This window comes from Cavia porcellus, unplaced genomic scaffold, assembly GCF_034190915.1.
Source record: "Cavia porcellus strain 051 isolate PalLab524CR breed Dunkin Hartley unplaced genomic scaffold, mCavPor4.1 scaffold_16, whole genome shotgun sequence".
In the NCBI taxonomy this organism is placed as follows: domain Eukaryota; kingdom Metazoa; phylum Chordata; class Mammalia; order Rodentia; family Caviidae; genus Cavia; species Cavia porcellus.
This window is the reverse complement of record NW_026947499.1, coordinates 68,154,950-68,182,221: the sequence shown is the minus strand read 5'-3', so window position 1 is coordinate 68,182,221 and position 27,272 is coordinate 68,154,950. Positions and strand designations below refer to the sequence as shown.

General features: G+C 34.3%; 1 protein-coding gene across 7 annotated transcripts in view; it reads left to right on the top strand.

Moving 5' to 3' along the window:
- Positions 1 to 27,272, top strand: part of Adgrb3 (adhesion G protein-coupled receptor B3) — a 720,698-nt gene that overhangs the window by 275,368 nt on the left and 418,058 nt on the right. For 6 of the 7 annotated variants that reach the window (XM_063227046.1, XM_063227047.1, XM_063227049.1 and 3 more), the window contains 3 exons: positions 870 to 980; positions 6,846 to 7,007; positions 12,875 to 13,039. In XM_063227046.1, coding sequence (XP_063083116.1) covers positions 870 to 980; positions 6,846 to 7,007; positions 12,875 to 13,039 — 438 coding nt within the window. The remainder of the gene's footprint in view (positions 1 to 869; positions 981 to 6,845; positions 7,008 to 12,874; positions 13,040 to 27,272) is intronic. The other variant, XM_063227050.1, reaches the window with a different exon arrangement.

The window sequence follows — 27,272 nt, the reverse complement described above, 5'->3', positions numbered from 1 at the left end:
AACCAATACCTGTTACACACACTAGGCTTGGTTTTATTAAAATCACTTCTCAGCAACAGTTCAGTAAGGCCAAAGACTTGCATAACTGTGAGGATATGATTTTCAAGCTTTTGAATTTTTGAAAAGATTATTTATATAGAAATTATTCTGTTCAATTTATATTTTCTCTCCCTCATTTGCCTCACTTAGGTATGGGTTTTTTTGTTTTTTTTTTTTTTTTTTGCCTTTATTGGAAATTTTTCTTTCAAAAGACTAAACAACAGAAACCTAGCACCATCTCCTTTTTGAATGCCACTTTACAAGAGATTGTTTATATGTGACTAGAAAAAGGACGAACAATTGTTTGATGGGAGTAGGAGACAATAAGAATTCCAAGAGATCCCAAGGGTAACCTAGTATCTGAATGAAAAATAGTCCATTAAGTGAATGTTTACTTTAGGAAGGTTAGTTATAGAATTATTCCTATAGAAAAGTCCTAAAAGACTTGTTGGGGTGATTGCTGTTAGCAAACAGTTGCTAACCAATCAGGATTCTCTCTGGAAAACAACAGTTGACACTGTGGTTGTATTTTTTCTAATGTATTGCTTCAGAACATTATCAGAAAAGAATACAGTATTATTGTTATTCAAGTTGAAATAAAAACTGATGTATCATTTGACTGTTACTGCTTCTTGAAATCTTGTTCATGTTTATAGGTTTTCAGGCTTAAGTTGAGAGATACTCCAAGCAAATGAGCCTAGAACATTTAACACTGTAAATTTAATTAGTTACTTTTAGGTTATGTACAGGAACATATTGCATGAGACAGTAATGTAATTTTTGAGAAATGTCTACACACAAGCTTTCATATACCTTTATTCTGTCTTTAGAATTTGGAATGATGGGAGATCATACAATTAAAAGTCAGCGACCTCGATCTGTTCATGAAAAAAGGGTCCCTCAGGAACAAGCTGATGCTGCTAAATTTATGGCACAAACTGGTAATACGTTAGTTACATTTTTCTATTTATTGTTGTTAATTTAATGAAACCACTGCATGTTTTCATAATCTTTTGCTGCACATTTGTCAGTTTTTGGAGCTGATTTTTTTTTACTCATTTTTTTTTTTTTGTCACCAGTTAAAGTCCATAAATAAAGTAGCTGTGAACTGAAAAGTACACAAAAAATGTGTAAGAATTATTTTGCTTTTAATATGGGACATTTAGGACTTATATGTATTATTTTCTTATGTTAATTAATTACTTAAAATGTGTCACTAAACTTTTAAAGAAAAAGTTGTTTCTTCAGAGTTAATTGATATTATTCAACAATTAGAATTTTAAATAGGACTTTAATGATGAAATGTAATTTAACAAAAGTTAATGTCTTGGCTATATTTTCAATTGTTATACAATCTATAAATTTTAGTTGGTTGTTAAAATTTATAGAAGCTAGCCGGACACTATTTAAAATTTAACATTTCAGTTGAAAAGAATTTTGTTTTATAAGCTAAATAATAAAATGTTAATAGGCTTTTTAAGTAAACTGTAATACGCAAAGATATTTAAATATGAACAGAAATTCTTGGTTTATAAAATTTTTAATTCTAAATTTAGAATTAAAAATTTAAATAATTTTAATCTAAAATAATTAGTTTTTTTAAAAAAAAAACCCTCCAAATAAATTCGTATAACTAAAACTGTTATTTTGATTAGATTTTAAATTAATAAATGAATGTATATTTATATTCTGAATATATAGCATTAATGTCCATATGTTTAGCTGTAGAGTTTGAACAAATGTATGTATTTGTATTTTGGCTCATTATAAGTAATTCCATGTGGGTACATTGCATGTGGCATTTCTGTGGTTGAAAAAGTGTTTACAACTGTAGTGAACATTTTTAGCTGTTGCCTTTATTTTGGGAAACTGACAACTAAAGTTTTAAGTGTATCTTGATAAAGTTGGATATATTCCAGTCTTAACCACTGTAACATTAATAGAAAATTTCCAAGTATACGATGAGTTCTCTGATAAGATATTGAGAATAATTTTGATGGAATTTCCCCACAAATGAATATTTTCAGTTCATATGTTCTTAGATTAATATGTTTTCAAAACACTAGATCTGACTCTGCAACTAAAAATGTAAATGCTATAAAATCTGCGAATTAATCATGGTCTTGGTAATAGGTGAGTTTTCTGTTTAATACATTAGTTGCAAGCCAGGTTAAATTCTCAGAACAAGAGGTTTAGAACAAAATATCTAAGATCATGTTTTTAGGTTTTTTTCATTAAATACACATTTTCTAGAATGCTTTCAGTTCACCTTCTCATTTGGGAAGGGTGATTTTTATTTTTATTATATTCTTCATTATGTCCTGAAGGTTCAGACAAATTTTCAAAATCTAAATGTACTTTTGTCCTTTTCAGGGACTGAAACGTCTCAAACTCTGAGCAGAGATTAGGGGATGTTTGACTCTAAATCAGGAGCAGGACCTGGGCTGACTACTCAGCCTCCTAGGAATCACCCTGTGGGCATCTCTGCAAGACTGGGAAGGGTGTCCTTCTTTATGCAAACAGGTGGCAAGCAAACCAGTCTGCTGCAGTCTCTCAAAGCTGAGGCTGGACTGGTGAATATTGTTTTAAATTTCCAGTAGCATAGTAAAATCAGTTTATGGCTCAAATATTATAGACATTAGCCAGGAGTTATTGTTCAAATGCATTTTTAATGTCTTTTTTATATGCAAATTCACAATTTTTAACTAAAATTCTTTAGCAAATTCCATTTTCAAGGAATACTGATATTGTTAAGGAAGAATTAATTAATTTCAATTTTTGTTTTTATCTATTCTAGATACTAGTTTCTATCTAATACATGGCTTAGAAGTGAAAAAATTAAAGAAGCTTTAAAACCATTATTTTTTATTATATACATTAACTTAGAAAAGACAATACATTTCAAAATTTAAATTCTAAAAGCATTGCTTGGATACTTGAATTCATGGATAATATTTATTATTTCATTTTAAACCAAATATTTACATGTGTAATATAAAATGTAATGTAAAATGTAAGGTAAGCTTACATTTAAGCATATCAATGCATTACTAAGTTAAAACTTCAAAATCGTAGTGTATTTATCTTAGTTTACACTGAACTATTTACAGTTTCAGTATAAAGCTTTTTTTCTAAATATTTTATGTAGATGTCAATGTAGTATAAATATATATGACAACACTGAATTTTAAAGTATAACTGGTTTTATTTATGAACTTCTCTATTTTTCTTTCAAACCAATACACTGGCATTATATATAAACAATTATAAATTTTTTCTGACAGTAATTTGAGAATAAGGAGTGACATAATAGTGATAAAATTAAATAGTAATAGAAGACATTTTATGCTACTCAAGGAAAAAGACATCAAATGCTATCACAATTTGTACTTTGAGAATTATACTTCAAAATGGCCTCTGCAATCAATATCATCAGTAAACTGTGTAAATGTAATGTAAAAGAGTTTTATAGCCCTTTGTAGCATGATAAAAGTAGCAGATTTTGTTTTAAAATAACATGTTCAAAAAGTAGCATTACTTTATCAAAATTTCTTGGTTCATTTTGTAAGTCCCAATAATTGAACTAAGCTAATTTAAACATAAATGATGATGCTCTAATAGCCTAAGTTACAATCTGTATTTATTGTTAAGGAAAATGAAATCATAATATATATATATATATATATATATATATAATTTTTAACATAAACATTTAAATTAAATACCAATAAGATTGTCTAGGCTTTCTTAATTACATTTACTGATGCTTTTTAACATCATAGTCATCAAGTAATTTTATAAACATTTAGAAAAAATAATCTTTTATTATATTTATATTTTTGTTTATATAATATAAAATAGCATCGTATTATATTATATATTAACTTTAGTATGTTGTCTACATTAGAAAGAAAATTAAAATATATTTCTAATTTCATGATTTTAATAGACTAGCAAAATTTTATATTAATATTTTTTCATAATTTAAAATGTACTTATCTATTACCTTGCCAATTGTCTCAAATAGATTTTGAGTTAGATACATTATTCATCTTATTTGAAGATATTCAAAGAAATAAAATGACTTATTCAAGGTCACAGAGCTAATATAGCTTACCATCAAACACAATATTAGGAACTATTTGTAAGTTTTTCAGTTTCTTTTTCATGTTGTGTTCCAAACTGAAAACCCTTAACAATTAATTAGATACTGAATATTTCTACCCAATCTCCAATCTGCCTTCCTAGCTACAAACTCAGAAAACAGATCGGTTTGTGCTTTCTGCAAAGATATCTCCATATTGATAGCATTGTATGTTGCGTTTTATTTTACTATGTAATCCCACTGCATATTTTAAAAATGCCTTTCTGATAAATTGACCTTTTTTTGTTTATGACCCAATGTAGAGTGAGAATAACCTTCACCTGCTTATGAATAAGGAAGTTGTGTGACACAAGTAAGAAGTATTTAATGAAAGCATTATTAGAAAGATAGCGTGGTGGGACAGCATAATCGTTTTGATGAGCAGTCCACTACTTTAGTAACAGTATTTCATTCAAAATATGAAAGCAGTATATGATTGACTGATGAGTAGCAGAATTTTTTTGATCCACAAAATAAACCATCATTTTAAGGGAGAGAAAAATTTGGTATTATCAATCTCCCATGATCCAGGCCAATTCTTAGCTTATTCTGTATCACTACAATATTGCATAGTGAGTAGCAATTCAAATTTTTAATTATTTGTGCAAAAATATATTTAAAAATAGGCCTTGGTCCTAATTCATTGTTAGTTTAATTGAATTATGTTTCTTTGTCATTATAACAATGTAAGGTGGGAGAGAAAAACTGCTTTTCTGGCAAAGTAGAACTAATTTTATTCATTTTTTTTTTTCATTTCATTTATAGAGCTCACATTGTTCATAATTTTTGGCTTTTAATAACATATGACCATGATATTTGCACATCATTTAATCTCACTACAGACTGTTTGGAATATCATTTACAAATATATTATATTTTCTCTTAGATTTGAACTTAAATTTTTCATTACTAAATATACATATGCATATATGCACGTGTGGATTTTTTTTAAACTATTGTTATATAATTTAGCTTATAAAATGATGATTTTCAGTTTTGCTAGAAGATTCTTTAGTATGAAAGAATTGTGAAGCATGGCTTTATAATTATTCAAAAAGTTATCCAAGAACATTTTGGTATTATATAAATTTGTGAAGATAAAAAATACTGAAACAATCATGTGTAATCTATACCATACCTCCAAGATAAAAATTGACTATAATATTAAAAATAGTACTGTTTGGCATAATATATCATCCCACTTACCAGTCACTGCCTACAATCTTGTTTTAACACACGATTTTCTATGCAGACCTATAGGAACAAATACTTCGTAATCCTGCTGCCCAAAGTGTAGTGACCCACACTTAACACAGACTGCTTGTTCTGAGCCCTTGAGAACCTAAGCAGTGCACACCAGAATGTAAAGTCAGCTATTTCAAGTGCAAATTTTGTTTTAGAATTTTTTTTTTTTTGGAACAGATTTCTCACTAAAGAAATCGTTATATTGAGTTACATTATGATCCAGTATCCTCCTGTCTTTGAGCACTGGTTTGTGGACTGGCTGTCTTGAGTAATTTTAAAAATTATTTTTAAGTCACTTGCTAACCCTTTGACAGTAACAACAAAAGTGGACAAATAGATTGTTATTTCTATGCTTTGAATCCCACTCTAATAGCAAATTCTAAACCGAATCTATAAAATATAGTTAAATTTGCCCTTGGTTATATAATGAGGGGTGTTCATATGTACAGTTTTTCAATAACTAAATAAATGGTTAATTTAATAGTTATTGCTATCAGGCATGTCACTCAGAATTTAGGGAACACTAATGGAAAGCTTTAAAATCAGTTTCAAAAATCTTTGCTGAACATAATGCCAGAACAAAATTAGAAGCAAACTGCACTGGTCTGAAATTCTTATCTTTAAATCTCCTTAGACATGACATTAAATAATATGAGGATGTAAACATAGTTTCTGTGTGATGCCAAATCCATGAAAATTGATAAATGCACAAATTAATTGGCTTCTCAGGGCCTTATTTTAAATTAACTTTTAGATTCATGTCAGTTTAGTAGATTACGAAAGAATTTTTCTTCATTCTTCCTGAAAAAACACTTCTCTAAATCGTGGAAGAAATCAGAAACAAAGGACTTTAGTAAACTGCCACAAAATAAATAACTATCATAGGGTGAAAAAGTAGGCATTTTGATTGAAATAAACCATAAATAAGTGTCAGCATTTTGAACAGTAAGAATTAGATGCATTTAGAGTTCCATGGCTTCATACCAGCTGGCTTTTGAAGAGTGCTATGCAATAAAAGACATGGGAAGAACACGCCAGTGCATGTCTGCTCCCTGAAGCCCAAGCTTAGATTTAAGTCTTGCTTTGCTTCCCATCAAAGTTCAGAGACTTAGTAGAATTTCAAAGAAAGGTTTCAGCCATTACTCTTGCTGAAAACTACTGAGGTCATAGGGTCGATAGCACAGTGGGATATGTAAAATGTAAGGTTGTTAACAAGGTCACCACCAGCTTGACCGGTGTATCAGCATTCCGTGCATCCCTCTTTGAATTTATGTTTTCTGTGAAATGTTTTCTTGTAATGTACTGTCATTTTTTACATTGAAATTATTCATGCATGTTGTGACATCAATTTGATATGCTGCTGACTCGAAGACTGTTCAAGACAGTATTTCACATGTGTTTGTTGTCTTGCACGCAGGTGAATCTGGTGTGGAAGAGTGGTCCCAGTGGAGCACGTGCTCAGTTACTTGTGGTCAAGGGTCGCAGGTGCGAACCAGAACTTGTGTATCACCTTACGGGACACACTGCAGCGGCCCATTAAGAGAATCAAGGGTTTGCAATAACACTGCCCTCTGTCCAGGTAGTGTTAGCAGTAACTACAACTGTGGATGTTATTGAATTGTGTCATGCTACGCATTTGGAACAATTTGTTATTTTCATGCAAACAGGGTAGAGCCATTTTAATTAGAGTGGATAAGTGTAATTCTTATTGCACTGTGATATTTTATTATGTCTGTAATTATTTCTGATTTCAGAGCAGTCAAGAAGACAAGTTACTATCAGCCCACTGCAATTACCAGGTTCAGGTGTCTGTATCTGCTGCTAATAGTAGAAGGTTAAGATATCATTCCTGTATTTTAGGTGATGAAAATATCCAATTCTGTATTTGAGAAAAAGGCAGTTTCTAAGTATAGCAGAAATGTATACTTAGCCATTATTTAAATCAGTGATTGACCGTCTTTCAAACAGTCAGCAATTTCCCTATCATTTACCTGACCCTGTGAGACAAAATAGTGTCGTTGGCAAAAGACTTGTTATTTAATTTGATTAACTTCCCTGAAATTACTGCCCTCATGAGAGCCATCTACCAACATCATTATGAAGAGAGAGAAGACTGAGAGACAGAGACAGAAACTGATGAGACAGACAGACCCTTACTTTCTTAATGTTAACTAGAGCATAATAGCTTGCCAAATTCAGATCAGGTTTTCAATGTTACATAAAAACTTGGGCCTTTATTTGATGTACATAAGCATACTGTAGTTATGCTTCCCTCTCAGACTGCTGACTTTGATGTAAAAATGAAAACTATAAGGAATCTTACTCTTCAAGACGTCCACAGCCTAGGAAGTTACGCATCCATGGGATGATACTTCCATCCTTTCATTTGATGAATGGGTGACTGCTAACTAAATTTATCGATTGCTATAGTTGACGTGAAATTTTCATGCAGAATCTTTCAAGAGGCCTCCAAAAAGGGAGTGGCTATGAAGAAAGGGACTTTTGCCCTACTTAGCCCTGTGTCTACTAATTCATTCCTGAAAGTTTTTTGGTGAGTTCCATTTGTGGAAAAGACTGATTCTGCATTTACTAAAAGCAATTGTAGAAAGCTGGAGAACAGACAGTATCCTCCACTAAGAGACACTCTATGGGAGTTCCTTAACAGGTACAGAGTTTGTGATTTATGAGAAGAAAAAGCCCTGAAGATCTGTGCCATAGCCACATGAATATACCTAACACTACTGAATCGTACACTAAAAAGGCTTCAGTGGTAAATTTTATGTTATATGGCTTTTAATAATAAAAAGTAATTTAAAAACCTATAAAAGAGAAAAATTAAAGGAAATGTGGGTAGAAATGTAGAAGGATAGAAGTGGGAGGTCACTTTGAGAGGGAACAAAACAGGACATGGAAGAAGAGTAAAAGTAAAATAGTAGAAAGTTGAATGTTCTGAGGAAAGACAGAATCAGCAAGAAAAACATCAATAGTTGCTTATGAAAACAAGAATAATTTATGAGATTCGATGGGAATTCAACTAGATGCAAGACAGCCAGAAAATAAAGATACTGAGAAAAAATTGCTTAAGGAGATCATGGAAAGGAGAGGGCATTGAAAGAAAATGATTGTAAAGAAGGGACATATAGGACATACACATTTATCCTGGCAGTGTATTATAGTAGTCAAGATGCTTTCAGCGTAAAAGAGGGAGAGTCTCCTGGCAGACAACACCAGATGGGAGTGTGAGTGGGTTTCCAAGCACTCTCTGCAGCTCTTGGTTCAGAGCGTGTCGTCCCCATCACCAGCTGTGCACATGCTGAGGGCTGACCCGGGGAAATCTCTCTCCTCTGCCACAGGCCACCAAGGACATCCTTAGCAGGACTAGAGTGCGTCTCCCATGCAGAACTGCCAAGCACTCTTTCTTTTTGCATTTGATGTGCAGAAAACAGTAACAGTCTGCGGTTGTAAAGTTTTTATTGATTTTTGAGCTTTTTACCTTGTCACCTTCAGAAGAAGGATCTCCACTTATTGGTTTCTTGTGCAGAATGTATTTGTCTTTTCAAGTTTGGTTAATACTGATAAGAAAAGTGTCATTTAATTGTTATTATACTTGTTTATCAAATTAAAGAAAGTGAAAGTTTCATTGATTTAATGTTCCAAATATGAAGAATAATTTAGCGACTGCACTATTTTAAAAATGTTGAATAAGTATTTTGGTATAAGAAACTGAGGTTTCTTTTATGTGGCTATTGTTTGTTATGATATATTTTGTGTTTAATATTTTGCTTATTTGCCAAGCTGATAAATTGTATTTTATTTTCAGTCTGTTATAGTAGGGGAGAAGGGAATTTTAAAATAGTTTAAAAGTTAAGCAATATTTTAAACAATGTAAATATATTACTAATATAATAAATCCCAATGAAAATTAGTTCAGGAATCAGTAACTGACTTGGTAAACTGTGGAGACTCAACTGTATTTGGTATTTAATGAATGAACCTGGTACAAGACAAGGATATATTGAAAATAAAATTCATCGTCCACAAAATAAATGGATTGATACAATCAGAACTAATATTTGTTTTTACTATAAATGTGAATCAAGTGTTATAAATTAGTTCACTCTTGCTCATTTTATTCAAAGTTCAAAAGAAAAGTTTTGAAAAATTAATTTGCATAATACTGTGTTACTTCTAACAAGGATCCTAAGATACTCAGCCTTTTGCAGAATTTTATTGGTATTATTCTCTTTTCAACAACTCTTTATTTAGAATAGAAAATTCTATGATAAATAGCAAGTGAAGAGAGAAAAGTGCAGTGCTGCATTCAATTATGTATTTACTGGTCTGGTTAAATTACAGGTTAGAGTCCAGTCCAAGGATTTCAAACTCTGAAATGCACTGCTGCATTTTTGACCCTGATAAATCTTTGTTGCAAGGGTCCATTGTGTGCGGTTTGAATGCTTAGCATCAATCTTGGCCTCTGCCCATAAGAGGAAGTAGCACCCCATCTCCCTCTGAATTATAATGGCCAAAAATTACCAAATATATGTATTCTAGTCCTTTAGAAGTTCATATAGGTTAAGAAGAATGGTTATTGAAATTTTTTGGTAAATATAAAAGTTATCATATCCATTTTTTTTAAAAGAAAAAAACTCTTTTATTTAAAAGAATTGTTTTGCTGGGCATGGTGGTACACACCTGTAATCCCAGCACTCAGAAGGCGGAGACAGGAGAACCTCCATAAGTTCAAGACCAGCCTGAGTTATATAGTGAGTTCAAGGCCAACCTGAACTATACGGTGAGACCCTGTCTCTAAAAGACCCTTCCCAAAAAATCTGATGATAATATATTTGATTTAGAGTATATTTTTATTTTATTTCTGGTCAGCATAAAAGAAATATGAAAATATAGTTGATGCCAAAAATAAGCAAAACTATAAAAATGGATGAATTTGGTTTAAATTGCATGATTTCGTTAGGATAGTTTTTGATAGGATCATTTTAAAAATTAACTAATTTATAAACTGTTTAATATTTTTCTCACAAAATAAAAAATTATGTGAAAATTTTCTGTCAAAATGCAAACATCTGATCTTTAGCATAAATCTTATGAATCACATTTATAAATATTAAAGTGTGTGTTATAATTTCTTACCTTAAATTATGAATTGTAAATACATTGTTATCTTTGTAAAATGAAAAAAATAACCTTTTTAAAAGGATACAAATGAGTCAAGAAACTTCACCATGTAATGAAAAAGACTGTTAAAAAGTACTAATATTCATTTTCTGAGGATTCTAATTCTATGATTTAACTAAGACATCAAAATTAATCAGCATGTTTTGACACTGATGAATAAAAATTGTCAATTTTCTAGCTTTATTTCTGGGATTGTGCAGTGTATATAGAGCAATATAATTTGATAGGTGAGAAATAAACAGAATAAGTAATATAAAATCATAATGTTAATACTTGATATAGAAAATAAAGATTTATTTTAAATGGAGAAACCTTGGTAAGTAATGTACAAATTGATAAAATGTGAAACTTATATAACAAAATAATGTAAATTACTTTAAAACATCTTTTCATAAATATACATGCTCATATATAAACAGACGTATAAATATACATATTTATATGCATGTAAATGTACATATTTACATACATATTTACATACATATATACACACAGACTTACTGCTTATTCTAATTTCATTGACTTTCTAATCAATTTTGATTTCTCCAACTCTTTGTGGGAAAGATTTTACAAAATCAGTTTCTCTCAATCTCTTATTCTTTGCTTTTACATTATTTTACGAATATTTTCCATTCAGTTTCACAAAATTTTTGAGTTTTTCATTGATTATTCAAATGTGGCTCATTTCTGATTATTTGAATATATTTTCACAATCATTGGAAGTTAACTCGGTGAATAGGGTACCTCACTATGAAGGCATCAGGTATTTGAGCTTCTTTCCAAATTTATTTACTTATCATTGAAATTGACATGTGCAATTCTATGAACTTATCATATGCTGAATAATATATGCAGTATATGTCTATGTCAAGTGGTTAAGCCCAGGTACAGTTAATGATAGTGTATTGTATATGTGAAAATGTTGAAAGAGTGGATGCTGGCTCACCACAAAAAAAGATTAACCATGGGTGGTAAAGCATTTGCTAATTGGTTACATTTACATATATGTGTGTTTTAAAATGACAAATTGATCAGCATATACATGAAGAAAATTCTGGATATATTTGGTTTTCACTTGCACAAGTGCTCTGCCTCGTTTCTGAGGACTGGTGCTCCCCTATAAATGTTGAGAACATGAGCATCTTATTTTTTTTTCTCTGAAGGAACACTGAAGGTACACCCGCTTCCTCTACCTTGTGAGTTTTATATCAAACATCCATACGCCTGAGTTTCTCAGAGGATACTACGACCAATTCAGGTCCAAGACAAGAGCTTCACCCCTACAGAGCCCATTTTTTCTTGACCATGAGGTGCTATTTTTTCTAGACCAAATACTAAGAATTAGTGTGAGAGCAGTGATTTGAATATTCAGGGAAGGAATCTAATTTTAAGTTATCAAAAAATAATCACAATGGCTCTTACATAGGAATACATGTTGTTATTTTTGACCAAACTGGAATTCGTTGTGGTGGGATATGAAAAATATTGGTACATTCATAATTATGTTAGTCATAATCATAGTTATGTAATTTGGTGATTTTTAAAAAATTTATATTAAAAGGAGGGATTCCACTTCCATAAAGTTGAGGAATAGTGTCTTCTTGTTGCACAGCTATTGGAAGGAGACCTTCATTTTTGTCACTCATTTTGAAATAAAGGGGACTATCTTATGCAATAGGCACAGAATAGATAGTTTCAAATGTCCCTCTTATTCAAAAGATGGTAAACTTAAACCTCAAAATTGTAAACAGCAGAAGTAATTTATTTTCTAAAATATGAGGTTAAAAAGTGTTTAAAATGCATCAATTTTTAGATTTCGGACACAGTAAAAGTCCTTTAATACTAAAACTTAAGCTGGCCTCTAGACCTCTAAAAGCAAATTTAATCCCAGAAGATCATTTCTGGTTTTTGTTTGGTTGTTAAGATTCTGTCTTAGCTACTCTTATTTTGACTTAAAAATAGCTATAAGTGTTTTACCTTCTGGGAGAGAAGGGCATTCCCATTAACAAAAGAAAAAATTTGACATTTATAATATGTTTAAGTATTCAAATGCAGAAGACAGGCACATAGTGTTTTCTATAGTATTTTAATGAATATTTACATTTATTGTTAAATTTTATGGGAAAACGTTACTATTGAGTTTTAAAAGTACATTTATACTTTGAAGGTTTTTTTCTTAATTTTACATAAAAGTAATCTTTACCTTTACCCCTTTGCTTGTGTTGTTGAAGCTTTTTTGCTCTATTACAGTACATGGAGTTTGGGAGGAATGGTCCCCATGGAGTTTGTGTTCATTTACATGTGGTCGAGGCCAAAGAACAAGGACGAGGTCATGTACCCCTCCGCAGTATGGAGGGCGGCCCTGTGAAGGACCTGAAACACACCATAAGCCCTGTAATATTGCTCTCTGTCCAGGTGAGCATAACCTGTATTTGCTGAACTTTGTATTTATGTACTGCATGTTTTTTGTAATGAGCATACAATTGGTCAAGAATACAACTTGCATTTAATTATATTGGGAAATGTATCCTCTGCTAATGCTGGGTCCTTTCTTTGACCCCATCAAATGCAATCATGTATCATATATCCTGGAGTGAATGCGATCAGTGTTCCTCTTTGTTGAATTTCTAGAAAGGCGTATAGTAATGTTTTCCAATAAATTTTTATCAACATTTTGTTTTCTCTTCTGGGAAAATGTCAACAGTTTTTAATGTCTTGATATTGATTGCCTCTATATTGTTACTAAAGAAGTCTGATGCTGAGGTGGTCTTCCCATTCCCTCTTGTTCCTTCATGGAGGAATGAATAATTGTCATGGCAGTGAGTGAAAGCAACAGATACTTTCTGGATATCAGACTTTCCAGATCTGTTACTGCCATATAAGTTGATTAGATCATATGTAATATTTAGAGATTAAAAAATGATAGTCTGTGCTTGGGTGTTTTACTTCACTTTTTGTTTATGCTAAGTACATTAATTTTATTTTATCTATCTTTGACTTGAGAGAAAATTCTTTACAATGATGTTACTTAAATTACTCCAACATAAAAATAATATCTCCAAATGAATAAGACTGACCTTCAGCCTTAAGAGGCTCTCCATCGCAGGGAAAGTCACACACATGTAAATGACAGGCTCTACAGGACAGACGTGGATGGTGGATCACCATAGCAACCAGGCTTGGCCTAACAACCAATATGAAAATTTATTCATAGACTCCTTGAGAGACTTTTTTTTCCTTCTTTCTGTTTTCACGTATGCTGCATGCAAACAGCATACCTGGAATCCAGTAATGTACTCTAAACACATTTTCTACTCAAATCCAGTCCCATTTGCACCATAATTTATATGGTGCAATTTAATATGTTATGAGCCAGTGTTTCAAGTTCTGAAAAATTTTCTATCTAACAATCTGAAGAATGTGGAAAACTACTCAATATATAGATATAGAAATAGAATGATAATCTACTAGCTAGATTGTTCCCTTTACTTTGCAAAAAGACTTAGATGTTTAGTGGCATACAGTTAAAGATGAAAGATTCTTACTGAAGAGAGCTTGATAAATTCTATGAATTATGAAGGCAATTCATAGAAGTTACTATGAATGTAATTATGCAAGTAGAGAGTCAAAATTATGATTACTTAATTATAAATAATTCCCAGAAAACGTGTTTTGTAAGATCAGTTCTATTCTAGGTTTTTTTTTTTTTTCCTCTCTCAGATAAGCAGGCATGCCACACTTACACCTCACATTTCATCCAAGGATTTGGGGAAAATGTGGTTTTGAACCTTAATTTTTTCAGCCCTGATACCTATCATTTATGGATAATCCAATATAGCTTGCTCTTAGTTGTTTATAGATGTGTTTATAGAGTGTTAAAATAAAGTAAATAAAGCAATATTTACATATAGACTATGTTAACACTTTGAGGTATACTCTTTTACCTCAATTGATACTCTTAAGTACTAAGATATATGATGCTGATCAGCAGATGTATTGTGAAGAGTGTTTCTTAGAATCTACTTTCCATGAACTTTTCTAGGGATAAAATACTTAGATATCAGGAAATCAGGAGGCTATTTTTTCATCATTCAGCTGTGAATATTCTTTCTTTTTAAATTGATTTTATTGATGCACTTTGTATATACCTCATGGTAACATTTATCATAGAGAATTTGTACCTATACATGATACATCTTGATTATTTTTCCCCATTTCCCTCCTCTCCCCTAAATCTCTGTGCCTCTCCCTTATGTACAACAGATGTTTCCATTTTTTTCTTTTCTCATGTTTTCTGTTGTCTTCCTTCTCTTCCTATCCCCCCTTCCTTCATTCCTCTTCCCATTTGAACATTTTCTTCCCATTTCCCAATACCTGTTATGCATTTTGGTTCTCATTTACATTTTTGGTTTTTAATGTCACAGAAACAATGTGATATTTAAACAAGTATGTCCAATTTATTTCACTTAAACATAAACATATGACCTCATGATATATCCATTTACTTAAAAATGTCTCAAGTTTATCCTTTTTTGGCAGAATAATATTCCATTGTATTAAAAAAAAACAAACGTTTTTATCCATTCATCCATTGATGGGCATTTGGACTGTTTCCAAGATTTAGCTCTTACAAATTATGTTGCTGTAAACATGAGTGTGCATATGTAACTGTGGTATAACACTTTTAATTCTTTCAAGAAGATACTAAGAAGCTGGGTCCAATGGAACTTCTAGTACTAGTTTTTTGAGGTATTTCCACATTAATTTCCAGAGTGATTGTTCCAGTCTATACTCCCAGAAACAGCATAGAAGGATTCCTTTTTGCCCGTAGCCCAGCTAGCATTTGTTAAAAATCTATTGAAAGATACCTCCCCTCCCTGGTAAGCGGTGGCAGTGTGGCAGACTGCGGCCCTTCCAGGGGGAGAACCAGCAGTGTCTCCTGAGATCCACACCATGTTGGAACTTAGGACCCTGGGAAGCCAAGCAAGCACCTCCCCTCCCTAGTAAGCAGTGGCAGTGTGGCAGACTGCGGCCCTTCCAGGGGGAGAACCAGCAGCAGCTCCTGAGATCCACGCCATGTTGCAACTTAGGACACTATGAAACCAAACAACCAGCCTGCCTCCCTGCTATGCAATAGTGAACCTACTGATGCACGGCCTAGGGTCAAATATCTCACTTCCCCTATCCACCCCCCACCCCGGCCGCCCATTAGCAAATGTGAACCAGAAATCTGAGCACCTCCTGGGAGGTTGACCATAGCAAATAAGGGGACTTCCTTCTGCTAACCTCTTTGAAGGCAAATATTTTTATTACTGTTTTGCTCTTTTCTGATTAATGGTACTGCTCTATTCAAAATTCTGTTTTGATAATTTCTATAGTGTTCTATATTTCATCTCATTTTGATATACATGATTGAAAGAACAACTATTATAAAAATAACAAAATATACTGTGATACCTATTACTGTTATCCCGGTAACCTGCTGTGAAGTTCTGTACCAATTTCACTGTACGATCTTAGTTGGCTTTATTCTGTCTTGTTCTGTTGTATACTTTCAAAATAAAATTTAAAAAAAAAAACAAAACAAAACAGAGGTATGGGCAAAGACTTTTTGAACAAAACCCAGCCACACAGGAATAACACAAAGAATATAAAGATGATATCTCATTGTATAAAAGAGCTTTTGAACAGCAAAATAAATCAATAATGAAGTGTAAACAAAACCCACAGAGCATAAAAAGACTTTTGCCAGCTATTACGCAAAGGGCTAATATCTAGAATATATAAAGAGCTCAAAAAACCAGACCCCCCCCCCAATTAAAAAACCCAATCCAAAAATTGGCATCTAAAATGAATAGACACTTTTCAGATGAAAAAGTACAAATGGCAAATAAGTATATAAAAACTGTTCAGCATTGCTGGTCATTCAAGAGATGCAAATTAAAACAACATTGAAATTCCATCTTATGCAGAAATCATGGCTATCATCAGTATCCTTTTTTTCTGTGAGTTGAAATATTTGTGACTTTATTATGCATTCTTAGCCATTCATCTTTTCAAGTCGGTGAGTTTCTAATTGGGTGTCACTGGAAGTACACAATCACAACTTAAATTAGATGCCTTTCTTTCTTGTAAGTTCTTCATTTTAAGAAATTTTGTTTATACTATTTTCAATCTTGCCCCACTTGTATTCTCTCATAAATGAGCATTACAAGTTTGTCTTTGTATTAAATTCATCATGTGTCATTTCAGATTCCTGTTACTTTCATTGTAGTTGTTGTTGTTTTTTGTTGTTGTTTTTTTTTTTTTTAATCAGTACTGGGGATCGAACTCACAACCGTCTGCTTGCAAGGCAGGTGCTTATGCTGCTGAGCTAAATCCCCAGCCCCTATTTTCATTCTTGAATTTAGTTGCATAGTGAAGATATAAATTATGATGTTGTTTTCCAATGTACTTATCCAAAAGGAAATATATGTGATTTTTTAAAATGTCTAGTATATGTGATTTTTTAAAAATGTTTTTATACCTTATTTACAAATTTTATATTATGATTTGAAACTATGTAAAATATATTGACCACAATGATCAGGAGTTCCCCTTAAAATACTTGTGTGACAACTAAACTCAGGTATCTTCACTGAGTATAAAACCATCATCTAGGTCACCTAGATGTAAGACACTCTCATGAAGAATATGTAGTCACTGATCTCAAGTAAAATTTAGACACAATCGTGTGAGTTTGAATCAAGTTCTTAAAAATACATGTAAGTTCTCTAGCCTCACTGAAAAGTAGCAAGTTGAGGATTCAGTGGTTTCACCTTACAGTGTTTGTGGTCATTCTGAGAAACACTTCAGCAGCATCTTACAGGACAGAGTAATGACTGGAAGTGCATCAGTAGTGAAGAGGCTGGGGCAAGGCCTCCTAGATTTCCTCGGTTTGATGGAGTCTAAATTACAGAGAAAAAGAGAGGAGAAGCATGCAGAACCACACCTTGTATCTCCACTCCCATCTTCTGCAGAATTCTACATCATGAGTGGTAGCGATGGGCTGCAGCGTGAGTGTGGGATCAACACTAGAAGAGCCTTCCAGCATCCGGCTTTTAAGAATTATGCGTAACCTCTGTGATGAAAGTAGGCACTGTGTTGGAATGGCGTGGATTGTTCACATCCAACAGTGAGATAATATTTAGACAGAGCTTGATATCTACCTGTTAGTCAATGTCTAGCTTTTCTTCCACCCTTTTTTCAGATGAGGGAAACCATCTACCTGGGACCCATATAAGGAGAGAAAAGAGCAAGACGGGTAGATTTGAAATTTCCTAATCTGAGTTACTGTTCACTAGTTCGTATAAACCTTGTCTGAGGATGCAGGCTGCTATTGATCAGAGAGCAAAAAGCAACAATAAGAGTTTGCTGATTTTTATGCTTGCTGGTGAACATAATCCCTTCTTCCTCCTTTTGCAGTCGGCACTAATCATTAGTGGAGATTCTTGGAAGGGAACGTGTATGTCTGTGTTCAAGAATCTTAGTAATCTGTGTCTCTTATTCCAATTTGTGGTTTTTTGTCTTCTCTGAATTTTCATTGTCACCTTTTAAACACTGAGTTCATGATCATACTGACTTCTCACAATCCAAAGTACTTATCTTCATAGTCCTGTGCATCTCTCTGTGCAATTTTGTACCTGCATATATGCAGTGAACTAATTACCTTGACATGAAAATATTAAAGCTTCTAACACTCATCCCAATTTTTAAAGGACAGTTTCTACATATATTTAATATTAATATATTAATATTAGTTTGGGTACAGTGGAGATATCTTAAACATTCACAAAATGACACATTTAAGTTTAGATTTTTACTTTGCAGTATCATTGTGTCTCTCTTTTGACTTTGACTTCTTCATCTGTAAAATGGCTTATTAGTGATGATACTACTTTCATATTGAAAGGACTATATGAGGTACTATAAGGGACACAATTTGGTTATTGAAACATTGTCAGACAATTGTGTCATGTCGGTATCCTCCAGCAAAAGTCCACCAGAATTAAAAGCTGAGTTTGTTACTTTTACCAGTGAGGCAAAACCAATACAGGGAAGTTTTAGGTATTCTTGGGAGTATTAGAAAAGATTTATTTAATGATTGGGGCTCCCAAAGTTAGGTGATTTGGGAGAAGATTTAAAAAGGAGGAACCTGTTTCTGAACTGGCTGCTGCTGTGGTCTATATTGAGTATTTTAATGAGTTATCCAGAAGAAAAGGAAGACTGGTAAAGAAATCCTCGCGACTCATACTAGCTGGATACATTGGTACACTGTGGATGCCTTATTTTAGTCTTTGAAATGAACAGGTCTGATCTTAACAGTCCATAGATGTTTAGGTCCAACAAGATATAACACATTGTAGATGTACCCCAGCACCAGGCTAGCTAAGCAATGCCCAGCTGTGTCAGATCCCTTCAAAGGCTGTCCTTTCATAGTGGCTCTTACTAATAATCCAGCCTGTTCTTTCTTTCCCTTTCTTTCTTTCTTTCTTTCTTTCTTTCTTTCTTTCTTTCTTTCTTTCTTTCTTTCTTTCTTTCTTTCTTTCTTTTCTTTCTTTCTTTCTTTTCTTTCTTTCTTTCTTTCTTTCTTTCTTTCTTTCTTTCTTTCCTTTCTCTGTCTCTCCTCTCTCTCTCTCTGTCTCTCTCTGTCTCTGTCTCTCTGTCTCTGTCTCTCTCTCTGTCTCTCTCTCTGTCTCTGTCTCTCTATGTCTCTCTCCCCCTCCTTCTTTCCCTCTGTCCCTCCCTCCTTCTCTTCCTTTCTTTCTTTTGGTGGTGCCAGCAGTGATTGAACTTGTGCATACTTGGTAAGCACTCTACTACTCATCTGTGTCCTCAATCCTTATCTAGTCACTTTAGATGCCTTTGTCTTTCTCTTTAACAGTTTCGGCATTTATTAATATTTAACTGGAAAAAAAGGACCACATAGAATGGACTGCTTGCATTCTTGTACTACACATAAATTTTAGGATATAAAATTTATACATGTTCTTCCAAAATATAGCAATTCAGAGAACATAAAAGTTGAACTTCTTAGCCCAGAACCTCAAGATTTAGCTTAAAGTAATTTACTTTATAAATAATACTTTGCTTGTCCATAGTTGAGGATCAGAGAAGGCAGTGAATCGAGTTCGGTATAGCTGCTTGTTGTAGCCTGCCATTTCTCAATCTAATGTGTATTTATTGGGTGGAATGAATATCACTGGAAACAGCAATAAAATGAAAGATTTATTGGAAATAGGTAATCTACATTTATATTCTGGAAATATAAAAATCAATTATATTTAGTGGCAGAGTGGCCTGGAATTCAGAGCACATGGATTAAGTTTCAGTCCCAATTCTTAATTAGAAAAACTCAGGCAACTTATTTATCACCTCAATTACTCAATTTTCTCATTTATAAAATGTACCAAAAATTTATTACCTTTCCATCTCATAACATTACTATTAAAATTAGATGGAAGTGCATTGAGAGGTACAAACCTTGTTGTGAAGCGAAGGATATTTATCAAGATATTACTTTAATACTAAAGGACTTTTAGAGAAAATAGATCAAACAAACTCAGGAGGTGACTTTTTAGCTCCATGGCCTCCATCATAGACTCCAGAGATCCCCCTTGGTGCCTAGCTGTAGGGAGAAGGATTTACCTGCCTGCATATGACACTCAGAAGACTGAGCTGTGTGTCCCATGGCCAGGCTGTGTCTGTGAACTCAGGCCCTTGGGGGATGCAGCCTTGTGCCTTGTTCGGTCTTATACTATTATAAGCCTGAGAGAGGTTCACCTAAGGTCAAGTCCTCAGGAATGCACTGTGACCCAAGGGCCTTTAGTATTAGAGCAAAGCTAAAAGTCTCAACAACTATTTCTAAGATGAGAATATGTAATCTATTAACTAGTGATTTCTTACTGTTTATTTTTTAAATTTTGTATTACTTGTACCCTTTTTCTGTTTTTTTTTTTTCTTTTTCTCCTTAAATAAATTTTTTAAAAAAATTCAGTCCTCAGCATTTACAAGAGGGGAGGACCTGCCAGACTTCCCTCAGCAAGGAGCCCATGGGGGGCCAAGTGCCTGGGAAGAGGCTAAATATCCTTCTGACCCTGCCTCTAAGTGAAGTTTCCAGCTGTCTCTCCATGACATTATCATTTAAAGCACAAATGCTACCTTTTTAACCTGTTCTTGATTTAATTTGGATTTTATCTTCTTAAACTTTCCAGACCATTGAATGACAGTTGGATTTGTTTCATGTGATTTTAGACCCTTGGCATTATTCCAGCCATCTTTATTTCTTAATTTATAAGAATTTTTAAGCTGGGGCTAGGGATTTAGCTCAGCGGCATAAGTGCCTGCCTTGCAAGCAGGCAGTCGTGAGTTCGATCCCTGGTACCGATAAAAAAAAAAAAATGAATTTTTAAGCTAATTGTGGCTTTATTATCTTTCATGTGCTTTATGTTAGTATATAACTTTCCTCTTTTAAATTTAACAACTTTACCATTTTTTTAGGCTTACTGTAGTCACGTGCTTGCATATGCAATTCAAAGCTTTAAAAATGATCACTGCATTTTTAAATTTTCTGCCTTTATTTTAGCACAGCACATGGAAAGCATCTTCGGCATGTGACCAAAGGAAGAGGTTCTTTTATACTTTCACCTTGCATTCCAGAGGGTCTTCCCAAATCCCTGACTAACTCCTAATGCAATATAAATTTGAATTCTGCAACACAGAGCCAGGGCCTGGGTCCTTTCTCTTTATAGCTCTCTCTGTCTGACAGTTAATGGACACTATTCAATGTAGAATAATTACTGAGCAATTCTTTTATTACCCATAATTTGCGTGACTTAATGGATGGATATATAACTTATCGTGTGATTATTATTATTATTATTATGTTATCTAATGCACTTTCTTACCAGTTACTGATCGAGACTTGAAATTTGGCTGAACAAATAGCATTTACTTGGAGAAATGACTATTTACATCTGTTCCCCATTTCTAGTTGCGTGTTTTACTCTTCAGGTTTTTAAGTTCCTTATACATTCTAGCTATTAACCCTTAGTATAGTGCATCATTATTCTTTCCATTCTCCACACTTTGATAGCTTTTTCCTGTCCTGTACAGAAAGTTTTTAGTTTGATATATTCTATCTTTTTTATTTTTTCATCTGTTTCCTGTGATTTTGGGTTCATATCAAAAAAATCCTTGTCTATTCGCATGTCCTAAAACACTTCCTCATATTTTCTTCAATAATTTCATTATTTTTTCACGTCTTATATTTTTGTTTTTAATACTATTTTGAGTTGATTTTTGAAACTAGTAATATACGAGGGTCTCAGCTTCATCCTTACCTTACCCATGTGGATGTCCAATTTTCCAACCACTATTCATTTATAATTTTTTAATTAAGTTTATTGGTACAGTTTAGGTATATACAATGATCACGTTCAGCCTAGGAAATTTATACTTGTATATCATATGTCTTGATTTATCTTTTTTCTGTTCCCTTCCCCCTCTTGTCTTTAATCCTTCTTGCCCCTCCTTACTTACAAAATTTTGTTTCCATTTTATCCTTCTTTTCTCATTTTTTTCCCTTCCGTCCTTAGTTCCCCTCCCTAGTTTACCTTTCCTTTTGAACAATTTCTTCTCATTTCACCATATCTCTTGTACAATTTGTTGCTTATTTACATTTTCAGTTTCTCATACGAGTTGAGACATTGAGATATTTACATGTGTGTCCAATTTATTTCATTTAAAAAGTATATTCTCAAGGTTCATCCATGTAGCAATAAATGTCTCAAGTTTTTACTTCTTTAGTGCAAAGTAGAACTTTATTATATATTGAAAACACATTTTTTAATACATCCATCAGTTGATGGGCATTTATGTTGTTTCCAATATTTAGCTATTACAAACTGTGCCGCTCTAAACATGGGTGTGCATGTATTGCTGTGGTATGATGCTATTAATTGTTTTAGGAAAACAAAAAGGGAAGTAAATGGAACCTTTCATCCCTAGTTTTTTGAGGAATCTCCACACTGATTTCTACAATGCAGCCACTATTTACTGAGAAGCTTGTCCTTTCTCCAACAGATAACTCTTAAAGCCTTTGTTGAAAATCAGTTTTCTGCCAGGGATTTAGCTCAGCAGCAAAAGTGCCTGCCTAGCAAGCGTGAGGTTATGAGTTCAATCCTCGGTACCACAAAAAAAAAAAAAAAAAAAAAAAAAAAAAAAAAAAAAAAAAAAAAAAAAAAAAAAAAAAAAAAAATTAAAACGAAAGTCAATTTTCTGAGTAAGTTTGAGTTTACTTTTAGTCTCTTTCTTCTGTTCCATTGGGCTGTGTGTTTACACTTACACCAGTATCATATTGTTTAGATTACTACCACTTTACATGTATTTTGAACTAAGGTGACATAATGCTTTCTTTTTCTTTTGTGTCAAGTTTCCTTTGGCTATGGGATTTTTGATAGTTGCATACAAATGTTAGGATTCTTTTTCCTAGTCCTATAATGCATAGCATTGATAATTTGATAGACTGTCTTGAATTTGTAGGTTGTTTTGGGTAGCATGAACATTTTTTGTTTTGTTTTGGTTTTTTTTGTATTTTTCCTTTTTATCAGTACCGGGGATCGAACTCACGACTGCCTGCTTGTAAGGCAGGCGCTTATGCCACTGAGCTAAATCCCCAGCCCCAACATGAACATTTTTACAACAAAGATTCTTCCAATCAGGAATATTGGTTGTCTTTTTTCATTGTTTTTATCTGTCCTGTTCAACTTTCTTACCAATGTTTTGTAGTTTTCAGTGTACAGATCTTCTACCTCTTCGGTTAAATGTATTCCTACTTTTCTTAGCTTTTTGTTTATTTTTTTTGTTGTTGTTGTTTGTTTGTTTGGTTGGTTGGTTTTTTTTTTTTTTTTTTTTTTTTTTGTCTTTTTCCTTTTTATTGGTACCGGGGATCAAACTCACGACTGCCTGCTTGCAAGGCAGGAGCTTATGCCGCTGAGCTAAATCCCCAGGCCCTTTTTCTTAGCTTTTATAAATAGAAATTATTTCTTTCTTTGCTTTTCACATTAACCCACTATTAGTCCTTAGCTATGCTTTTTATATCTCAAAACCTTGCTAATGTCAACAACTTGTTCTAATAGGGGTTTTTTTTGGTTTTTTTTTTTTTTTTTTGGTAGAGGCTGTGAGGTTTTAACATATAACATAATTCCATCTGCAAAGAATTATGATTTAATTTCTTTGTCTGGCCTAACATTTCTGGCTTGGACTTCTAGCACTATGTCAAATAAAAATATTAGAAGTGTGTTCCTCACTGTTACTCCAAATCTGAGAAAGCTCTCAGCTTTCTCCTACTTAGTGTAAAGTTAACAGTTGCCTACCAATGTATAGCCCTCATCATGTTGAGCTATGTTTCTTCTATACCTATCATTCAGAATATTTATTAGATTTTATCAAATACCTTCTTACATGTAGTGAGATGACAGATGGTGGTTTCTGTCCTTTTATTTTGGATATGATTTACCATGCTCATTGATTTGCTTCTAATCTGCCATTCTGGCATCCCAGGGGTGAATTCCACTTGAGCCTGCTGAGTTGTATTGTCAGTGTTGAGAAGTTTTGCATCTGTATTCATCAAAAATGTTGACCTGTAGTTGTACGTGGGTGTGTGTCCTTACCAGGTTTTAATTTCAGAGTAGTGTTGGTGTCTTCCAGTGTTTTTAATAGAATTTCCTTCTCTTTAACTATTTGGAATTCTTCAGGAATTTGTACTGCATCTCTAAATGCTTTGTAGAATCCAGCAGTGAAATCATTGGAAGCTAGGCTTTTCTTTATGGGAAAATATTTAAAGTACTTCTTTTTACTTAAATCTAATTTCTGAGATAAAATACTTTTTTTTCCTTTCAACTTCCATAACAAAATACAGAGGTCTCTGATACTCCTGGAGAAAATATATATATTGTACATACATTTCTATGACATTATGTAATATATACAGAATTTTGAAGACTTTTAGAAAGCAGAACACCTGAATGGAACTGCACAAAGGAGTTAAGATTACTTGCACTTTATGTGCTTGTGCACAGTATTCTGTTTAGATGGAGAACTAGCAAAACCATCTTTTCCATTCCTGTCTCCCTCACGAATTCTTGTATTACAGTCCTGTAACTCAAAGAATGCATAAATGTTTAAATGGAAATTGACTGCTAACTCTTCACCCAGCCCCAGAAAAGAAGCTGAGAGTGGTAACAGTTCTTAGACTGGATTTTCTACTAAGCTGCAGCCTCCACCTGCTGGGTGCACTTCAATGCAATGCGCTTACCAGGCTCCTGCCCTGTGGGGAGTTTTCTTCTAAATGCATAAAACTCTACCACCTCAGCAAAGCATCCTTGAGAGCCTCAGGTCCTCAGCCCAAGCGAAAGAGGAGTTCTCTCAGGAGGAGGCACCATGCAGTGCAGGACCATGGAATAGGGGAGGGGCACCTCATTGTCTGGCTGGCCCTCTGTACCTTAAGTACCCCAAGTGAAGAACCCCTCCAGGTGACTGAAGAGGAACAAACCTTACAGAGAGCCCAGTGCTCTTGAGAAGAAAGAAGACGCTCAGATTACCCCCAAGCTCGAGGTGAAATGGCACTGGACCATGACCTTGAAGCCCGGGTGCCCCCTGAGCAGGAACAGCAAGATCCCCTAGAATGGATTGTGGAGCCTGGGGTCTGGCAGCAGCAGCCCCTGGCGGAGAACTGCAGGAGCGATGGGAGCTGTTTGTGCTCTGATCACACAGAGTCATTCTTGCCAAGATTTTGAAATATTTCTTTCTAGTTCCTGTAGTTATTTCAAGGGAGAATAAGATTGTCTGCCTCCTACGGGAGCAGGGAGCTGTTCAGATGTTGGTCCTTTTATGTGTTCCTCTTTCTTTCTTTGGTTGGCCTTTTTCTTTTCTTTAAAAACAGTGTGCCCCGGGGCTGGGGATTTAGCTCAGCGGCATAAGCGCCTGCCTGACCAAAGGTGAGGTCGTTCAATCCCTAGTACCTCAAAAACAAACAAACAAACAAACAAAAAAAAAAAAAACCAAAACAGTGTGCCCAGACACAGGAGCATCTGGCTACTTAAGAGTGAGGTGGGCAGACATGAGGCTGAGGTAGGAAGCCTGCTGGGCCGGTTGGGCTTTTCACCCACCTCACCTCATGTGCTAGGAAGCCACAAGGAGTTGTAAACTCTGAAACATCAGGTACTGGACAAACAAGTGACCAGTTGTGGAATCCACAAGAAGAGATGGGAATAAGACCCAAAGGCACCAAATGCCAAATGCCAAGGGCCATGTGAGTGAAGGGGGTTGTGCTCTGATCGTTCCAGCGTCTCAAGCATCTAGCAAGAGATTCCGCCTTAGGAACATGAGGAATTATTCTTTCTTGGGAAAATCCTTTCAAGCCACTTCAGAGGATTGGGGAAGTATCAATCTTATGTGACATAATAAAACACAAGGACAAGGTACACAGAGCAGCAGCCTCAGCGTCGCTTCTGTGCGTGTTCAGCTTTGAGCACGCAGAGCATGGAGACGCTGTGTCTCCGATCACAGGGCAGCGGCCTGACTGCTGAGACAAGCCAAAGGATGAGAGTGATGTCTAGGATTGGGAAAATTCTGGCTCCACCTTGGACTAAGGTGATTCTGTGTAAGTATATATAAGGTTCTCTCCTAATGATAGCAGTAATTTCTGGTTTTAATTTTCCCTGGAGCTCATGCGTAGAGAAGTGATCGGGAAAGTGAGAGAGATGTTGGATGGCCTGGGATGACTTGAGTCCATCATGTGCTTTCTTGGCAGGTGTTCTCCCCTTTGTTTGATCCAGATTCCATAAGTGACTCATCTTTCCCCCAGGAAAGGAGCTGATACAGTGATCTTTAAGGTCTCAGGCTTGGGTCAGGCTGCAGGAGCACTCCCCTTGACTAGTGACTGTGGTTCTGTAGGATGCGGTTTTTGCACCCGCCTCAGCCTTACCTCTGAATGAGAAAGCCGGCCTGACAGGTGGAGGAGAGATGTCTGCTTGGCATTGCCTGACCTAACTGGGGAGGCCAGCTGGTTACCCACTGCACACTGCAGGGAAGACCAGCCAGTGTCAGCTTGAACTCAGGAATAGAAACACAGACCTTAAAAGCAGGAGAGGAGAGAGATCATGATGCATACCTGTAACTCTGGAACCCATGTTCCAGCATAAATTTCCAGATGCTGCTTCACCTTGAACAAAAATTCACTGCTATTACACTTGAAAAAACACACTTGAAAAGTGTTCAATTCCATGAAAAATGCTTTTGTTTGTTTACTTTAAGAGATGGTGGGTGTTTAAGTGTTTGCTTTGCATACAGTCCACTAGTCATTGCTGGTTGATTTGCACTGACTGCGCACTGGAGTTCGGATCCTCGCACAGAGCTGCAGTGGCTTACTCAGGAAAGGGGACCAGAGCACATTGGAGTCCTGGATATTTCCTGGGGCAAAGAAGAGCTTTCTTCTCCCAGTCCATTCTTGGAAGTGCCTGTCACCTGGCACAAAACTAGACCTTTCGGTACCAGTACCATGAATATTTCATCACCATCCAGCAACAGCTGGAAAAAGGAGCAAAAA